The sequence below is a fragment of the Carlito syrichta genome, unplaced genomic scaffold (assembly GCF_000164805.1).
Source record: "Carlito syrichta isolate Samal-C Ts95f unplaced genomic scaffold, Tarsius_syrichta-2.0.1 Scaffold303721, whole genome shotgun sequence".
NCBI classification, from domain to species: Eukaryota; Metazoa; Chordata; class Mammalia; order Primates; family Tarsiidae; genus Carlito; species Carlito syrichta.
The window spans coordinates 436,729-456,320 of NW_007247817.1; the positions used below are offsets into that span (position 1 = coordinate 436,729).

At 49.3% G+C, this 19,592-nt stretch overlaps 1 protein-coding gene across 2 annotated transcripts in view; it reads left to right on the top strand.

Moving 5' to 3' along the window:
* Positions 1-17,221, top strand: part of DNTT (DNA nucleotidylexotransferase) — a 40,524-nt gene extending 23,303 nt beyond the window's left edge. Inside the window, exons 8-11 of one of the 2 annotated variants that reach the window (XM_008059104.2) lie at positions 222-330; positions 7,094-7,339; positions 13,915-13,998; positions 17,067-17,221. In XM_008059104.2, the coding sequence (XP_008057295.1) occupies positions 222-330; positions 7,094-7,339; positions 13,915-13,998; positions 17,067-17,153 (526 nt within the window). In that variant the 3' untranslated portion in view covers positions 17,154-17,221. The remainder of the gene's footprint in view (positions 1-221; positions 331-7,093; positions 7,340-13,914; positions 13,999-17,066) is intronic. The other variant, XM_008059105.1, reaches the window with a different exon arrangement.
* Positions 17,222-19,592: the final 2,371 nt, after the last annotated feature.

Here is a 19,592-nt window from a genome sequence, read left to right on the forward strand (position 1 = left end):
GTGGGCTCAGGCAATCCACTTGCCTCGGCCTCCCAAAGTGCTGGGATGACAGGCTGAGCCCGGCTGGATATTTTGTTTTAATAAAAGTCATGAGCACTTTGTATAGTAAGTGCTCATGTCACATGAAGTAAACATAGGGCATAGAAACAATGGTGGTTTTTAAAAATGGAGAGCTAAAAAAATCAAATTGATTTTCCCTTTCATTCTATTCTTTTAATTAGGGGTAAGAAGACCGGGCACGATGTTGATTTTTTAATTACCAGCCCAGGAGCAACCGAGGAAGAAGAACAGCAACTTTTACATAAAGTGATAAGCTTATGGGAACATAAGGTGAGAAGACAGATGTAAAAAAAAAAAAAAAAAGTCAGGCTCAGTGGCTCAGCCTGTCATCCCAGCACTTTGGGAAGCCAAGGTGAGTAGATTGCCTGAGCCCACAGGTTCGAGACTCACCCGGGCAACTTGGCAAGGCCTTATCTCTACCATAAAACAAAAAATAGCCGGGTGTGGTAGCGTGCGCCTGTAGTTCCAGCAACTCGGAAGGCTGAGGCGGAAGGATCGCCAGAGGCCAGCATGTCGTGGCTGCGGTGGCCAGGAGCGTGTCACTGAACTCCAGGAGCCTGGGTGACAGAGTAGATGCCAGCTGAAAAAAAAAAAAAAAAAAGCTGGGATCGGTGGCTCAGCCTGTAATCCCACGCCTTTGGGAGGCTGAGGTGAGTGGATTGCCTGAGCCCGCGGGTTCGAGACCCACCTGGGCAGGCAAGACCTCATCTCTACAATAAATCAAAAAATTAGCTGGGCGTGGTAGCACGTGCCTGTAATTCTGGCTACTCGGAAGGCTGAGGTGGAAGGATCACCGGAGCCCAGCGCACTCCAGTCTGGGCGACAGAGTGAGACTCCAACTCAAAAAAAAAAAAAAAAGATGCTCGCACACACTCAAGCATTCTATGAACACCATTGAATTTTGCATATTGTTGACCTTGTACTTGTGCCATGACCATCTGAGCAATGACCACTTATTTGCAACAGTGTGTCCATTGCAGCCGCAGTATACTTTCACTTACTCTGTGATCACCGGGGTCCAGGGTGGTGGCAGATTGTATTTGATAAGCACTCAAACAAAAAAAAGAGCAAAGGCCATGAAGACCCAGGGAAGGGGAGACAGAATATTACACGCCTGGGGAGGGGGCAGGACTGCAAAGACCAGACTCAAATCGGTCCAAGAGGCATCGCCAGAGCCTTGAATTCTCTGCCGGTCAATGACAACCTTGACTGTGCTGGGACGGGGAGAAGGACACTGTGGAGGGCAAGCTGGGCCCTGCAGAGGTCATGGATCAGAAGCCCCTGCCCACTGAGGGGGGCAGACTTGGAACAGGCCATCATATCGCCCAGTGGAGGAAACCAAGCCAAGCTGAGCTTGCCTGCAGAGAGAGTCACTTGCAGGGCCCTGAGTTCTGTCCGGTTGGAGTGACAGCCCCACTCCCCGGAATGGCCAGAAGGCCCCACGCCAGGGGCCTGGAGACCTCTCTCCCTATTGGCTGAGGAAGTGGGACTGGTGTCCCTCTGGCAGGGCTCCCTCCTGCTAAGTGGTTAGCGAGACGTCAGATAAAGTGAAATTAAGAACTGGAAATACACAACCTAGAGCCAGCAGTCCGGGCAGTGAAGCCCCCAACTTTGGAACCAGATACAAGTTCACCCGTGAGGCCATCCAACCCCCTCTGTCCCTCTCAGGAGACTGGACACAGGCGGCTCTGAAAGTAGACATAACAGACCCAGCCAGGGGAAGGCAGGACAAGGATGAGTCAGTGGCTAGCCCCAAAGTTCTGCTCAAGATGAAAGATTCTCACTGATAGGCAGAGAAGCAAAAGCCAAGACCCACCAACTGGGGCTTGGGTAGAGAGTGGGCTCCCTGGCTCCCCACCTCGGCCCCACAAGGATGGGTCTATCTGACCTTGACTTATAGGTACCCCCACCCCGTGTTGAGACTATCAAGACTGGAAGGGGATAGGGAGACACCCTTCTTTCTGTAGGTCTTTCCTTAGTTTCGAGGGGACTTACCCTTGGCCCCCAAACAGACATGAACCTTTTACACGAAGGTGCCACGGTAGAGGCTAATGTTAAATGTGTAGGTTTTAGATTTGGGATTTGGGATTTCTTTGGGGGGTTTATTTGTTTTTTGAGACAGGGTCTGTCTGTCTCTCAGGTTGGAGTGTAGTAGAGCAACCCAGGTTCATTGCAACCTCAAACTCCCAGCCTCAAGCAATCTTCCCACCTCAGTCCCCTGAGTGGTTGGGTCTACAGGAGTGCACCACCATGCCTGGACAATTTTTTTAAATTCTTTTTTTTGTAGAGACGGAGTCTCACTATGCTGCTCAAGTTAGTCTCAAACTCTCAATCTCAAGTGATCCCCCCCCCCCGTCTCGGCCTCCCAAATTGCTGGAATTATAGGTGTGATCCGGATTTGGGATTATGTCAACACAGCTCTGCCACTTCCTGGCTGCATGACCTGGGATGGGTTACTTAATCTTCCCAAGTTTCACTTTCCTCGTCTGCAATCAGGGGTAACAAGGCTCTCTCATTCGTTCAAGGGGAGGATTAAATGACCGAATTAGATCCAGCTCTTGGTGCAGTGCCTGACGACTGGTAAAAGCCTCATGAGGGGTGACGGCCGTTATTATCTCTCCTGCACGATTATTTAGTGACCCCGGCCTGAAAGTCAGGCACAGGGCCATGTGAGGGGCCCAGGGGTGAACAGGGGCTTTCTCCTCCCTTTCCCCTGCTAACAAACACCAGAGGCAGGAAGACGCTGTGGAGCAGTTGTGTGGAGGCCCAGCCCTGAGGTCCCTGCAGCTCCCTGCCTCCCCCAACACGTTGGGTGTGAAATCAGCACACGAGTTGTTCATATTCAACGTCCATCCCTACCTCACGTTCACGCCCGGCCATGCTTACCCCGATGGCAAAGATGGCATCCTACGTAGGCACATACGTGCACATCCACACCCAACATACACAACATATACATCCAGTGGTTTGTAACACGGGTCCCCAAGCCCCCAGGCTGTGGATCGGTACCTTCTGAGGCCTGTTAGGAACTGGCTACATAGCAGGAGGTGAGTGGCAGAGAGCGGAGCTCCATCCTCTGCCAGATCAGCTGCGGCATTAGAGATTCTCATAGGACCGAGAACCCTATTGTGAACTGCACACGGGAAGGATCCAGGCTGCACCCTCCTTACAAGAATCGAATGCCTGACGATCCTCCTCCTCTCTCTGTCATCCATGAAACGGGTCTCTGAAGCCAAAAGTTTGGAGACTGTTGCTTTAAAACCCCTGCAGATGGTCGGGCTTGGTGACTCGGCCTGTCATCCCAGTATTTTGGGAGGACGAGGTGAGTGGATTGTCTGAGCCCACGGGTTCGAGACCAGCCCAGGCAACTTGGCGAGACCTCGTCTCTACAATAAATCACAAAAAAAATTAGCTGGACGTGGTAGCGCGTGCCTGTAGTTCTGGCTACTTGGAAGGCCGAGGTGGAAGGATCACTGGAACCCAGTAGGTAGACGCTGGAGTGTCCATGAGTGTTCCATTGCCCTTCAACCTGAGAGACAGAGTGAGACTCCAACTCAAAAAATAAATAAATGAATAAATAAATAAATGCATAAATAAGTAAATACATAAATAAATAAAAATAAAACATGTATAGCCAGTGAGTTACCCATTCTTGCAGGAAACCCCTTGGTCAGGGGCAAGAAGAAGGCAGGACAAGATCTCGAAATAATATTGGAGCCGGGCTCGGTGGCTCAGCCTGTAATCTCGCGCCTTTGGGAGGCTGAGGTGAGTGGATTGCCTGAGCCCGCGGGTTCGAGATCCACCTGGGCAGCGAGACCTCATCTCTACAATAAATAAAAAAATCAGCTGGGCGTGGTAGCGCATGCCTGTAATTCCAGCTACTTGGAAGGCTGAGGCGGAAGGATTGCCGGAGCCCAGCAGGTCGAGGCTGCGGTGGCCAGGAGCGGCCACTGCACACCAGTCTGGGTGACAGAGTGAGACTCCAACCAAAAAAAAAAAAAAAAAAAAAAGAAATAATATTGGTCTTTGGGGGAGGTTTGCTAGCTTCAAAGACTCCACTAGCCTGAGTTCTCCCTGGCCACTCAGCCCAAAGGGAAGAGGTTCCATGGATCTGGTCTGGTTCACACCTAGTGGGTGTGGGCACCTCGCCATTCTGTGTGTCCACATCGCTAGCTCTTGGGGCTGCTAGGAGATGGAGCGAGGGTCAGGAACATACTCCATTCGCTTTGAGAAAGGGATTTGACTTTGAATAGGGAACATGAGTCTTCCAAGGAGCTGGAGGGAACCCAGAAGCAGAGGGCAGGGCGGGGATCCTGGCCGAGTGACTCACACGCAGCTGTGTACCCTCCCTGTCTGTTGGGGAGACTGAGACACCATCCCAAGGGGCTCCCTCCTGCCCCACCTTCTCTTCTTTGATCATTGATCCTGGGAACCCGCTATCCCGGCCCCTGGGGAGGGAGCAGGACAATGCTTCCTCCTGGTGGGAGTCTCTCAGTTTCCAACAGGAAAGGTAAAAAAGGAAAAGAAAAAAGAACAAGCTGATGTGACTATTCAGGGTGTCGATGGAAAAGCCAGAGTCCAACCTCTAAAAGGAGTTTCCAAGGGGAGAAGGGAAGTGAGGGACCAGGAGGGAAACTGCAGAAAACAGAGATGCCAGGCAAACAGCCAGGGCTGGAGACCTGGAGGTGACTTCAGTGCTGGGATTACAGGCTGAGCCACTGAGCCTGGCCCGCTTTTTTTTTTTTTAAGGAAGGTATGTTATTACAAATTTGGTTTTAATGCGAAACAACAAATATGTTCATTGCTCCCTTTTCACATTTACATAATTGAAATGGACACGAAAAATTGCTACACTGTGCTTATTTTAGTAAGCTTCCTTAGAAAGCAGAATGGTGATTTCCTGGGCTGTTTTTCTTTTGTTTTTTTTTTTGAGTTGGAGTCTCACTCTGTCGCCCAGACTGGAGTGCAGTGGACGCTCCCGGCCACTGCAGCCTCGACCTGCTGGGCTCCAGCGATCCTTCCGCCTCAGTCTTCCAAGTAGCCAGAACTACAGGTGTGCGCTACCACGCCCGGCTGATTTTTTTTTTTTGATTTATTGTAGAGATGAGGTCTTGCTGCCCAGGTGGGTCTCGAACCCCCGGGCTCAGGCAATTCACTCACCTCAGCCTCCCAAAGGCGCGGGATTACAGTCTGAGCCACGGAGCCCGGCTGGGCTGGTTTTTAGAAGTTAACTAGGGTGACATTTACCTCCTTCCCCAAGCCTCTTCCGGACATCAGTGCTTCCGCCCCTACCCCTCAACTGGTGTTTGTGCTGCGAGGCACTAAAGGATGAAGAGTTCCTTCTTCTGAGATCAGAAAAAAAGAAAACAGTATCCTTTTGAATGGAAACAATCTCTTATGGGTTTGCAAGTGGGAAGCCTGTCTAATAATAATAAACTGAATCCAGTGATGCTCAAAGTGCAATTCCTGGACCAGTGATGGCAGCATCACCCAGACACATGTTAGAAATACCCTCCCCAAGCTTCATTGCTCTGGCGACAGGGCCCTGCACAATGCTTTATCAAGTCTCTCCCAAATGCTTCTGATGATAAAATTTGGAACGTTTGACCTAAAGAATCCATGACGACAACTCACACACCCCTGTAGCCGGGATCACATTATTTGGGGGTATCTGCTTTTTTAGTTGTCACTCCTAGTTAGCAGTTGATCACATGTTTCTGTCTCTCCCTTCCCCACATCTGTCCTGTGTCAGAAACTGTCCCTGAGGATGGTAACTTGCTTGGGCAAGTGTCTGAGAATCACTGTCACCTCTCTGGGTAGATAACTTCAGACGAAACGTGGGTCATGTGCATCACGAACGTCATTCCCGTTTCTCCAGGGCAAGCAGAGCACCACTCTCTCCTGGGAAGCCACATCCCACGTGCCACCTAGGAGTAGCAAATCCTCCTGCCTCTCAGTGGGGCTCAGCCTCCAGCCACAACGCTTTGGGCCCGTTAAACCTGGCCATTGGTATGATTTAAAGGGACACTGTCTTAGTCTGTTTGTGTTGTGCTGAGACTGGGTAATTTTTAAGAAAAGAGGTTTATTTGGCTCACGGTCCTGCAGCTGTACAAGAAGCATGGCGCCTGCGTCTCCCTCTGAGGAGGGCCTCAGGGAGCTTCCACTCACAGCAGAAGGGAAAGGGGAATGGAAGCCAGTGAGCGTGAGTCACATGGTGAGAGGTAAAGCAAGAGGAGGAGGGGGAAGGCCTCAGACTCTTTTTTTTTTTTTTTTTTGAGTCAGTGTCTCACTTTGTCTCCCAGGCTGGAGTGCCGTGACATGCTCACGGCCACCCCAGCGTCAACCCGCTGGGCTCCAACAATCCTTCCACCTCAGCCTTCCAAGTAGTTAGAACTACAGGCACATGCTACCACGCCCAGCTAATTTTTGATTTATTGTAGAGACGAGGTCTCGCCAAGTTGCCGGGGTGGATCTCGAACCCGTGGGCTCAGGCAACCCACTCTCCTCGGTCTCCCAAAATGCTGGGATTACAAGCTGAGCCACTGAGCCTGGCCAGCCCCAGACTCTTTTTAACAATCAGTTCTTCCAGGAACTAATAGAATAAGAGTTCATTCATTCGAGTCATTCATGAGGGGTCCGCCGCCTGCCAGTCCCCACCTCCAACACTGGGAATCACTTTTCAACATGAGGTTTAGGGGGACAAACGTCTAAACTCTAGCAGACACCAACTCAGAACAATCCCCCCTAGAAACAGCATGGCCTTTTGTTCATGGCTGGTCTGTTTCTAAAGGGCTTAGGAGGTTCCCCGAGCCCTGACTGAGCTCACTGCTAAGTCCCTTTTCTGCAGAGGAAAGATTATGCAGCCATGTCCAAAGCTCCCTCTCCTAGTGTGTCCAGGTGGGTTTGGGAATGCAAGGAGCAACACACACCCACATTCTGCTCAGATGTGTAGAGCTTTCTTTGAGAACCCAGGATGAAATCACAGACCCTGTCCATCAGGGCCTCTTCCTAACATCACTGTATTTCCTTTCAGGGATTGCTTTTGTACTATGACCTTGTGGAGTCGACTTTTGAAAAGCTCAAGTTGCCCAGCCGGAAGGTCGATGCTCTGGACCACTTTCAAAAATGCTTTCTGATCTTAAAGTTGCACCATCAGAGAGTGGACAGTGACCAGTCCAGCTGGCAGGAGGGGAAGACCTGGAAGGCCATCCGTGTGGACCTAGTCGTGTGCCCCTATGAGCGCCGTGCCTTTGCCCTGCTGGGGTGGACCGGTTCCCGGGTAAGTGCTCCATGGACCCAGGACAGTGCCGGCTTTCCAAAAGGCAGAGGTCAGGTCCACCTGGGCCCTGGGAAGAGACCATGGCATCAGGGGCGGGGTGACAGGGGAGGGACTGGTGCCCAGAAACCTCTAAGTCTGGGCATTTTTCCACTCATGTGAGGCAGATGACATTAACACAGTTATTCCCAGTGTGTGGTCAGCAGGAGCAAACTTACCTGGTATCAAGTCAGACATGTAAATTCTCCACCCTACCCTAACCCTAAGGAATCAAAAACTCTAGGGGTGAAGTGCAGAAATTTGTGTTTGAAAAGCTCTCCTGGTGTTTCTGCTGTAGCTCAAAGGTGAGAACCACTGAGGTAGAGAAACCAGCAAAGTGGTTAAGAGAGGAAACCACAGAGTGAAGAGACCACCACAAACTGGGAGAAAATATTTGCAAATCAACCATTGGATAAGGGGCTATTATCCAAAATAGACAAGGAACTCAAATGACTCAGTAGCGAGAGCACAAATGAACCCTGTTAAAAAATGGGCAAAAATCTTGATAGATATTTTGCAAAAGAAGGCATATGAATCGCCAGCATACTACAAATGCCTAACATCTCAAATCATAAGAGAAACACAAATTAAAACCACAAGGAGATATGACCTCGCATCTGTTAGACTGATTATTGCCAAAAAGATAATCACTGGTGAGGCTGTGGTGTAAAGGGAACCCTTGTGCACTGTTGGTGGGAATGTCAATTAGGACAGTCGTTATGGAAAACGCCATAGAGGTTCCTCAAAAAACTAAACACAGAACTACCATAGGATCCAACGATTCCACTCTTGGGCTGACACTCAGAGGAACCAAAATCAGTAAATCAAAGAGATATCTGAGCTGGGCTGTGGCTCAGCCTGTAATCTCGCGCCTTTGGGAGGCTGAGGTGAGTGGATTGCCTGAGCCTGCGGGTTCGAGACCCCCCTGGGCAACTTGGCGAGACCTCATCTCTACAATAAATCAAAAAATTAGCCGGGCGCGGTAGCATCCGCCTGTAGTTCCAGCTACTTGGAAGGCTGAGGCGGAAGGATCGCCGGAGCCCAGCAGGTCGAGGCTGCGGTGGCCGGGAGCGGCCACTGCACTTCAGTCTGGGCGACAGAGTGAGACTCCAACTCAAAAAAAAAAAAAAAGAGAGATATCTGTACTCCCATATGTTTATTACAGCATTATTCACAATAGCCGAGCTATGGAAACCACGTAAGTGTCCAGCAACAGAAGAATGGATAAAGAAAATGTGGGATAGGGCAACCCCCTCAGGCTCCCTCCCACTGTGGGAGAGCTTTTCAGTCCTCTCAATAAATCCTGCTTTCTCAAAAAAAAAAAAAAAAGAAAGAAAGAAAAGTAAAGAAAGTGTGGGATTGATACACAGTGGAATACTATTCAGCCTTAAAATTCTGTCATTCATAACAACAAATAGTGTATGATCTTACTTCCATGTGCAGAATCTAAAAAAGTCAGACTCATAGAAGCAGAGATAAGAACGGTGATTAGAGGCTGGGAGTAAAGGTGACAGGGACAGGAAGTTGCTGGCCATCAGGTACAAGGTTTCAGTTAGGTAAGAGGAGTAAGATCAGGTGTTCTACTGCACAGCAAGGCAGCTATAGTTAATAATAACGTATGTTTCAAAATAGCTAAAAGAGGATTTTTAATGTTCTCACCGCAAAGAAATAATAAATATTTGAGGTGATAGATATGCTAATCACCCTGATGGATATGCAATATATACATGAGTCAAAACATTACATTGGAACCCACCAAAATATATATATATAATTATTTTTTCATTAAAGTAAAACTATTTTTTAAACATTTTAAGAGAAAAAGTTGGGCTCATCCCAGACCGGTTACAAGCTCCTGTTTTGTCTCTTACCAGCTGGGTAATCTTGAATTAGTTTTCCAAGTCCCGTAAGACTCAGTTTCCCCATCAGGAGGTCAATGACCTTAGCAACCTCCCTGGGTTGTGGCCATTGGGTGAGAGGTCAGCTCCACACTGGGCACGTGGTCAGTGCTGGATACACAGTAGCTCCCGACTTCCCTCACTTTCTATTCACAGGAGAGGATGCCCACAAAGTGAGCCCAAAACACAACTCCACTCTCCAAACCAAGTACACCACACGGTTTCTCCTGTTTCCCCATGGAGCTGGCTGTTGCTTTGAGTACCGTGAATCCTTGGAGGGCTTTGTTTTGTTTCTGAGTCAAAGTCTTACTCTGTCACCCTGGCTGGAGTGAGGTGGCATGCTCACGGCTACAATCATAGCCTTGACCTGCTGGGCTCAGGAGATCCTTATGCCTCAGCCTTCCAAGTAGCTGGGATTACATGCACACACCTCCACACCTCGCTAATTTTTTTTATTTATTGTAGAGACAAGATATCACCATGTTGTCCAGGCTGGTCTCGAACTCCTGGACTCAGGCAATCCTCTTGCTTCAGCCTCCCAAAGGGCTGGGATTTCAGGCGTGAGCCACCCTACCCAGAGGTTTTATATAGATGAATGACATCACACAAATGAACCGTTCTCAACCTTCCATTAAATGTCAGCTGTCTATGGGCTGAATTATTCCAGTACAGCATTAAGCACTGGAATTTCTTACCCTAAACAAAAATGGCGTGTGGCAATTAAATGTTTCTTTCATGCATGAAAAAAATGGAAGAACTAATGAAACAATACATGATATATACAATGTCTGATAGACAAAAATCCTGGGGAACACAGAGGTGAGTGAGAAAGGGGAAAGTTCCAGAAAGAAGTTGTTGGTGATGCAAAGCCATGCCGGTAGGAATCATGGGCTGAAACGGTTGCCCTTTGACCATTTTGTTCTTAGGAGGAACAAGTTCTCAGCACATGCTAGTGTCTTTTCTCAGAGTCTCAGGCACTGCTGATGTTGGCCCTGCAAGGCATTGACAGGACACAAGCTCCCCCACTGCTGGCTGTGTGACTGTAGACAGCTTATTGAAGCAACCCTTCGAATCCCAGTTGTCCCATCTGGATTGCAGATAACAGTGGCACCCACCTCATAATGTGGCTGCCTGGGCCCACCGAGACGTGATGTGGTTTTGGTGGTGGCTGTTTTTTGAGTTGGAGTCTCACTCCATCGCCCAGACTGGAGTGCAATGGCACACTCCCGGCCACCCCAGCCTCGACCTGCAGGGCTCTGGCGATCCTTCCGCCTCAGCCTTCCAAGGAGGCGGAACCACAGGCATGCGCTACCACACCCGCTAATTTGGGGTTTATTGTAGAGATGAGGTCATGCCGACTTGCCCGGGCTGGGCTCAAACCTGCAGGCTCAGGCAATTCACTCGCCTGGGCTTCCCAAAGTGCTGGGATTACAGGCTCGAGCCACCGTGCCCGGTCCCATGGTGTTGTTTTGAATGTGTGAGGACCCAGCAAACGGTAGCCAATTCTGTAATCTTGTGTAATTACATTCATCCCCCCACTTACGTGACCACTGAATGCTGCAGGTTTGTCTGCCTATAGTAGCTCCAGGTTGGAGCTTTGCTCCCAGAGGATACACGAGATCCGACAATTAGGTTCACGAACCATCCTAGAAAAAGCGCTCCATCCCTCATTGCCAAATATCACTATAGTCACCTTCGAAGTCCTCCCCTTAGGAAGTTATGCACCAACATCAGCGCCTAGTCCACCATCAAAGCAATTTTCATACTCTTTTTCTGCAATGGCCATCAGAGCCGTCGTTGTTATCTGTTGAGGTCTGACAATTGAGCTTGTGAACTTGCCACCATGTGCTTACGTGGGCAGTGCTGTCCACATAAGCATGAATAATAGTATGGAATACCCTTCCTATTCACCTGATCTGGCCCCCAATGACTTTTTTCTTTACCTGAAGATAAAAATAAAGTGTAATATGAGACAGCTCTGATGGACATTCCAGAAAAAGAGTTCCAAAAATTGCTTTGATGGGTGGATTAGGTGCTGTCATTGGTACAGAGCTTCCCAAGGGGAATACTTCGAAGGTGACTGTAATGATATTCAGCGATGAGGAAAGTAGCACTTTTTCTAGAATGAGTTTGTGAACTTAATTGTTGGACCTTATTGGTGGATGACGAGGATGGGTCTTGTTGAAAATTTGGGAGGTGTCGACATTCCATTTTAAAAACAAGCACAGAGAAAGGGAAACTCAGTTTCATCCTTTTGCTCTCAGATGTCAGGGCCTGGGAAGTGTTCTCAAGATAATCCAAGTTAAACTATCAATCTCACCTGAGCCCAGGAATGTTAAAGTATCAGGTTGTCTAAGCTTCCTTAGGGTCTTTGTGGTCCAAAGATTTCCCGAGCGGGATCAAGCTGCAGGAACACATGAAGCTGAGATTTTTCTAACCTTCAGTTGTGGTGTGATTTTGGGACGGAATACAGAGTTGATTTCGTCAAGACATCAAAAATATTTTGTTTTCCCCAGAATCGTGTTTCTTCAAGTTAATCTGCTTAGCTTGTCAGTGTCACTTCATTTGCTGGGGTTCCGTCAAGAGTACTGTTTGTGTTGATGTCAGATGGTGGGAGAAGGAAACACACAGATGATTGAGGCCAGGTATCTGAGCCAATTCAGCCCATTTACTTGCCCAGAGAGCACTCTTTCACCAGCTTTAAAAAGCATCTCTTCCTTAAGATACCTTACTGCCATTTGCCAGAAAAGTGTCACCATATGCATGGATATCTACAAAGGCTATAAATGTGAATGGCATCCTCTAGAGTTTTGCAGTGCACAACGGGCACAACTGTATGCAACAGCCCCAGGTCAGTCTCTGAAGTCACTTGTGAGGGATGATACAGCCAGGCTGAATAACATCGCCCCACTGTTCATCTTTCTTCATGTGAAACGTAAGACAACATTCTTGCCCCACCTGTCTCGTGGGGTTGCTGTGAGAAACCAGCATGGTGTCAAAGCAGAAGACAGAACTGTCCAGAGCAAAGGGCCTGAGCTTTGGGACTCAGGAGTCTGAGTCTGGAGTCTTTGGGATGTTGGAACCCTGGCTGCATCACTGGCTGTGTGGCCTGGGGTAAATTACTTAGGCTCTCTGGGCCTCCTTTCTTCCTCTGAAAAATGGGGCTAATAATAATAAACTTTGGCTGGGCACGGTGGCTCAGCCTGTAATCCCAACACTTTGGGAGGCCAAGACAAAAGGACTGTCTGCCCGGGGGTTCGAGACCAGGCTGGGCAACTTGTTGAAGGCTTCGTCTCTACAACAAATCACAAAAACTAGCCAGGCGTGGTGGCGTGTGTCTGTAACTCCAGCTACTTGGAAGACTGAGGCGGAAAGATCATTGGAGTCCAGCAGGTTGAGGCTGCAGTGGCTGTGAGCATGCCACTGCACTCCAGCCTGGGCGACAGAGTGAGAATCCAACTCAAAAAATAATAATAATAAACCTTGCAAGTTGTGATGTGGTTTACATGAGACAGTGCCTTCATCTTAGTGCAATGTTGAGTCCAATTCTGTACTCAGAAGTGTTCTTTTTTTTTAATTGAGTCAGGGTCTCACACTGTCACCCAGGCTGGAGTGCAGTGGGTGGCCACACACCTTGATCTGGACTCAGATGATCCTTCTGCCTCAGCCTCCCGAGTAGCTGGGTTGCACCACCATGCCCAGCTAATTTTTGATTTTTTGTAGAGGCATGGTCTCACTATGTTGCCTAGACTGGTCTCAACTCCTAGGCTCAAGCAATCCTCCCTCCTCAGCCTCCCAAAGTGCTGGGATTCTAGGTGTGAGCCACCGTGCCTGGCTCTAAAGGACTTCGGGCTGCAAAGCCTGTCTTTCCCCCAGCCTCAGCGAGCTCTCCCGTCGTAGTAGATTGTTTCTCACCACCAGAGGGTGCAATTGTCCCAGGCTTTCTCCCTAATCCCACCGGGAAGGACATTTCCAGACCAGTGCTCCTCTCAGGAAACAGCTTCAAAGGGCAACATTGTTCATTGCCTTTCTTCTCCAAGGCTGTCTGTCCTCTGTCGCAGGCTTCACATTTTGCTCCCCGCAGTCTCAGAACCCACTCCAGATCACTGGAGAGGCCATTCTGGGGCAGGTGACTTAGCCCATGCCTTACCGTCCTTTCATTCAAACAAGACTCAGAGAGCCTGGGTGACTTCCCAAGAGATGGATGCACAGCCAGGTGGAGACAAAACCCAGGCTGGAATGAATGGGTCCCCTGAGTCTTCCGCCCTCTTTTATGATAAGGATGTTCGAATAATTGTTTAAAATCCACCAAACTCTCATTGATCCGGCATTTACTCTGGACCAGATATTATTCTGGGCGAAATCACATCATCCATTTATTCCTTCAACAATTTGCCACACCTCTTCCACATGTCAGGACTGTTTGTGGGAACGAGGTTATGGACAGAGATAACCCGCTCCCATCTTCACAGCGTTTACGTCCCAGTGTGCTTCTGGGAGTATGGACCTCTTTTGTCAGGGTGAGAATGCTGGGTGGACATAGGTGTTTCACGAGAGGGACTGGGCGTCACTCTATCTAGATACCCAGTACTGAAGACATCCTAGACTTGACAGTGACTTGTTTTAACGCTGTCTCGCCAGCAGTTCGAGAGAGACCTCCGGCGCTATGCCACGCACGAGCGGAAGATGATAATTGATAACCATGCCTTGTATGACAAGACCAAGGTAGGGGTCTCTCCCTGAAATGGGCCAGCTTGATCCTCCCCTCCAAGATTGGCTCCCTGAGCTCCTTTGCTGAACTGATTTTAGTGTCCGGGTACAGTTTCCTTTGCCACAAGTGTCCTATTCCTGGTCGATCACGGTTGAGGACAGCTGGAAAGTTCCCCCAAGCCCCACCTGGTCCAGATGCACCCCAGGGGTTCTTGGCTGAAAGATCACGAGCTCACTGGGCCTCCAGGGCCAGTCTGGGAGTGACCGTGAATTGAGTTTGGTATCTCCTTGGTTGCTCGCCATGAGTAATTCCAAAATAAACAAGGATCTTCCCAAATCACAAATATTACTCAAGTACTCCTCAAATGCGAGGGGAGCAGCATACTTTTTTTTTTTAGTTGGAGTCTCACTCTGTTGCCCAGACTGGAATGCAGAGGCATACTCACAGCTTACCACAGCCTTGACCTTCTGGATTCAGGCAGTCCTCTCACCTAGCCTCCCGAGTAGCTGGGACTACAGGTGTTTGCCACTATGCTTGGCTTAATTTTTTATTTTTGTAGAGATGAGGTCTTGCTATGTTGCCTAGACTGGTCTCGAATTCCTGACTTCAAGCAATCCTCCTGCCTCAGCCTCTCAAAATGCTGGGATTACAGGTGTGAGCCACTGCTCCCAGCCAGGAAGGGACTTTTTGAGTGACCACATAGGGCATTCATGTGAGTCTTTTGCAAGAAAGAGAGCAAGAGAGCTGCCCTGAGGTGTCCGTGAGCAGTCACAAGTCTCACTCACGCTGTGTGACTCACCTGGTGTGGTGACCTCGCTGTGGCCACCATCCAATTCAGGCCTCAGTGACATGATGGGTACTGTATGATTTTTAGTTGCAGTCTCACTCTGTCACCCAGGCTGGAGTGCAGTGGCAAACTCACGGCCACCCCAGCGTTCTTCCGCCTCAGTCTTCAAAGTAGCCAGATCCACAGGTGATTGCTACCATACCCGGCTCACTTTTTTTTTTTTTATTGTAGAGACAAGATCTCATCAAGTTGCCCAGGCTGGTCTCGAACCCGGCTCAGGCAATCCTCTCGCCTCAGCCTCCCAAAGTGCTGGGATTCAGGCTGAGCCACCGAGCCCAAATTTATTCAACTGTTAAATCCACAAGTGCCCAGGACTACTATTCTTAGAGTGTCAAGCACACCAAAATAAGCTGGGGGCGGGGAGAGAAGATACAAAATATCTAGAAGTAATTAGGACTGTCTCAGTTACAAGTGTCAGAAATCAAACCCAAGATGTTACAGGCAAAGGAAAAGGGGGATGGTGACTTGGGTTACATACCACAGAACTCAAGGATAACACTGGCTTCAAGCTGGCTTCCCATATTTTGACTCTGTTCTCAGGCATGTCTTTCATAAGTCCGATTCTTCCCGTTGCACGAATCCCAACTGCTGCTCACTGGCTGGGCCTGGGTTATGTGTCCATCCCTGAACCCATTGATGCGAATTTTTCAGGTCAGCCTGGGTTTCCAGAGTGCCAGCTGAATGGGTCAGTCAGCCAAGCCCCAGAGAGGGCAGTCCGGAGGGGCTGGCAAGCCTAAGCCCCAGAAGTGTTGGCTCTAATGGGCTGGTGAACCAAACCCTGGGAGTGTTGCTGGTTTGGCGGGCTGGCAAGTCTAGCCCCGGAGCGTCTCAGCTTCGGCATCTCGCCTTCTCCGGGCAGCTCTCCTGGTTCAGCTGGCTCCGTTGGCTTGCAAGCCAGCCTCTGGGGTGCACAGCTCTTCGGCTCCGACGATCTCTTGCAGCTCGTCAGGTCAGGTCGGGGCAACCAGAAAGTGAGAAAACGGGATTTATTGAGAGGACACAGACACTCTCATGATAGGAGCAGACAGCCGTCTGGGGCTGAAAACCTGGTGCTTCTATGACCCTAAGTCCAGCGAGCTGATTGGTCCGCACTAGCTGTTTCTGATCGATCAGAACTAAGGCCCAATTGGCAGGAGGTAGGGGCCTGATGGGTTGCTTTTCCATCCCAGCAGTGAGTACTTAAGCTCCAGCTTGAGAGGCTTGCAAGGCGCGTGTTCACCAATGCTGAGTCTCAGAGGCCTGGGGGTCATGGAGGCTGAGCATGTGAGCGGAGGCAGTGTCACATAACACACTTAAGGACACTTAAAAATGAACACACGCTAAATTGGACAGCATAAGTGAGTGTCTTCTCTGCGCCTAGCGCTGTGCTAAACACAAGAAGGAATGGACAGAGACAGGACTTGTTCTTAAAGAGACCGTGGATTGGGGCCTGGTGGGGTAGAGGCCGGTGTGGGAGGGAGGCTGCAACCAGTGCATATAAGTGTCCTAGAATTGCCAGCAGGACATAATTCCAGGTTCACATAAGAACTCCCCGGCCGGGCTCAGTGGCTCAGCCTGTCACCCCACTTTGGGTGGCGAGGCGAGTGGATTGCCTGAGCCTGCGGGTTCGAGACCAGCCCGGGCAACTTGGCGAGATCTCGTCTGTACGATAAATCAAAAAAAATTAGCTGAACGTGGTAGCGTGTGTCTGTAGTTCTGGCAATTTGGGAGGATTGCCTGAGCCCAGCAGGTCGACGAGGGGGTGGCCATGAGTGTGCCATGGCACTCCAGCCTGGGCAACAGAGTAAGACTCCAACTTAAAAAAAAAAAAAAACAACTACCTGGCACTCTTAAATAGACGGAAGACAAGACCTCTCCTGAGATCTAATTTCATTAGACGGAGGTGTGGTTCCGTCATCATTGTCTTGTTTTGTGTTCTAAGCTCCATTGGGTGGTTCTACTGAACAGCTACAGTGAAAGGTCACAGGCTGTGGGGAAAATATCCAAATGCCCTTTGCTGAGTATGTAGAACTGTCACGATTCTACCTTCATTCATTCGGTATCATATTTTTGGATGGGAAAAGGTGAAAATGACAGAAGTCAGTTAAAATGACTTTCAATGCTCAGAAGCAACGAGTCATGTTTGGGCAATAATTCATTCTAACAAGACAGGCTTACAAGCGATGCTTCCACTGTGTTGACACTGGAGGGTTTGGGAGAAATATCTGAACATACCTACTCTTGTTATATTTGCAGAGGATCTTCCTCGAGGCAGAAAGTGAAGAGGAGATTTTTGCACATCTGGGACTGGATTACATTGAACCGTGGGAAAGAAACGCCTAGCAAGATGCCGTCGATGTTTTTTTCTGTTCACGGCAGCTTAAATAAATGATGCTTCGTGTTAGTAAAAGTCGCTTTAGGAAAGTTTGAGATCCTTTAGGCCTTATTGCAATATAGATCGCAGCTAGAAATGAATTGCTCTGGAGACATGCTAGGTACCACATGGTAACAGGTCATGTTCTAGAAGGCCACGTGTAGGACTCTTAGACAGCAAGCATAGAATTCGCAATGCATTTTCCAGTTGAAATGGTGTGGTCATGGGTGCCTCCTTCACAGAGGCTCATTCAAGCCACCAGTGCCCCCAGAGCACTATGGATCCTCAATAAAAACTGAAGACAATAAGGTGCCTTCTTTCCATCAAATATTAGAAAATGAGTTTTTTGTTTGTTTTCAGTCAGGGTCTCGCTATCGCCCAGGCTGAAGTGCAGAGGCACAATCACGGTTCATCATGGCCTCGACCTCCCCGGCTACGGTATCCTTCTGCCTCAGTCTCCCGAGTAGCTGGGACTACAGGTGCATGCCACCATGCCCAGCTAATTTTTGATTTTTGGTAGAGATGAGGTCTCTGTGTGTTGCCCAGGCTTGTCTCAAACTCCTGGGCTCAAGCAATCCTCCCACCTCGGCCTCCCAAAGTGCTGGGATTATAGGCATGAGCCATTGTGCCCAACCTTTAACGTGTTTTGAAACACAAATGGAACCGAGTGGATGAATAAAGAGTTTAGTTTATCCTGAGGGGAAAACAGATTTCAGCAGAAGATGCAGAGATTCCAAAGAGGTCTCCGGATCCCTTCTGGGGCTCTTGAAGGAGGGGGTGCCAACTCCTGATTGGCACAGCCAGGCTCTGAGCCTGCCTCTCGCGGGCCACCATCCAACTGGTCTCTGGGCATCCAGCACTAGGTCACCTCCGGGGCGTGTCCTCACCACCTGCATTTGGAAGGACACACAACTTCCTAAACCGCCAAAGAAATACCCACCTCTTCTTTCCACCTCGAGCCTCTCTCTGGACCTCAGAGGCTCAGTCTTGTCTCAGGAAGACAATCTCTCTTGGCCTTTCTGTCTCAGGGCATTCAGGGCAAGGGACAGACCCCTGACTGAAGTGGCCTTTGGGAGTCCCAGCCTCCAGACCCATCCTCATCTCTGCCTCTGCTGGGGGGCACAGACTCTATGCCCGGAACGGACTTGACAGGACGTCTGTTCAGGTGCTTGGGTGGCCTCAGCCTTCTGAAGAGCTGGGAAGCCCACGGTAACCCCTGTCACTTTGAGAGGACAGTAATAGAGTATACCATAGACTTAGGTTAAGAGCATGCTATCACCCAATAAATATGTAATCGGCTTGTGGACAATAGCACAGCCATTTTTAGTTTTCGGTCTTAAAACATAACCTGTAACTGTTTAAAGTTTCAGTTATGGGAAAAACTGCAAAGCTCCGGTTACAAGCTTCAACCCCTTCCCTTATCTCACTTTCCCCTTACAACAACCAATCAGGTGCCAGGGGGTAATCACCTACGTTTCCAGATGTCTCTGCAACTTCCCTAGCTAGTGGGCCAAGGTCAGCCCGAGTCAGGCTAGCCAATCATCCACGATTAAGCTGACCACCAGAGGTTACCACCCAATTAAATGGTAACAAGACTGGAAAGCGCCCCCAAACTCCTCCTCCCTTTGTGTAAAAGCATAAAAGGCATCTGCTTAAGGAAGTCAGGACCTCTGGGTGTACTCCGCTGCGTCGGTTGTCGACAGAGGTCCAGGCTCGAGCTTGCAAATAAAAACCCTCTTGAACTTTCATCGGAATTGGCTCTTGGTGGTCTCTCGGATTGAACTTTCGGCCACTACAACTTCCTCCCAGGCCCTTGGGGAAGAGGAGATTGGGAGACCCGGCACCCCACGGAGAAGTGTGCTGCCCCAGAAGGCACAGGGAAAGAGACTCCTTGCCTTCCTGGGGTTGGAATCGTGGGGTGAGGCAGGGGAGAGTCAGTAGTGCCAAGAATTGAGTGTAAAGAACCATTCCCAAAATAGAGAGATCGTGACACCAAGACTATTATAGGAAGTGGCACTTTATTACGCTGGCTAGTACAGCGGGCCGAGAATTTCAAGCTCGAGCACCCCAGAACAGGAGACGTGGGGTCTTATACCCTCGTTTAGGTAAGGGAGGGGGGTCGTGTTGGGTGATTACATATTTCCTTTGAAATCTTACAAGGTTGTACTCAGCAAAATCAGATTTTTCAAAGAGCAAATGGTTTCCAGGAACTGCAGGCTTGTAAACTGTCCACTTCAGAAGGGGGGTTTTGGGATAAGTCTGTGAATTAGCCACTCTTTTTGCATATCCATTAAATGGCTAGTCTTTGGGCCATTTGGCCTTTCCCAAACAAAACCTGCCTGACTCCCGGGTGGGTCTTTAAAGTTGCAACTTGCCTCTCAAAAGGAAATACCTTTAACTGCTATCAA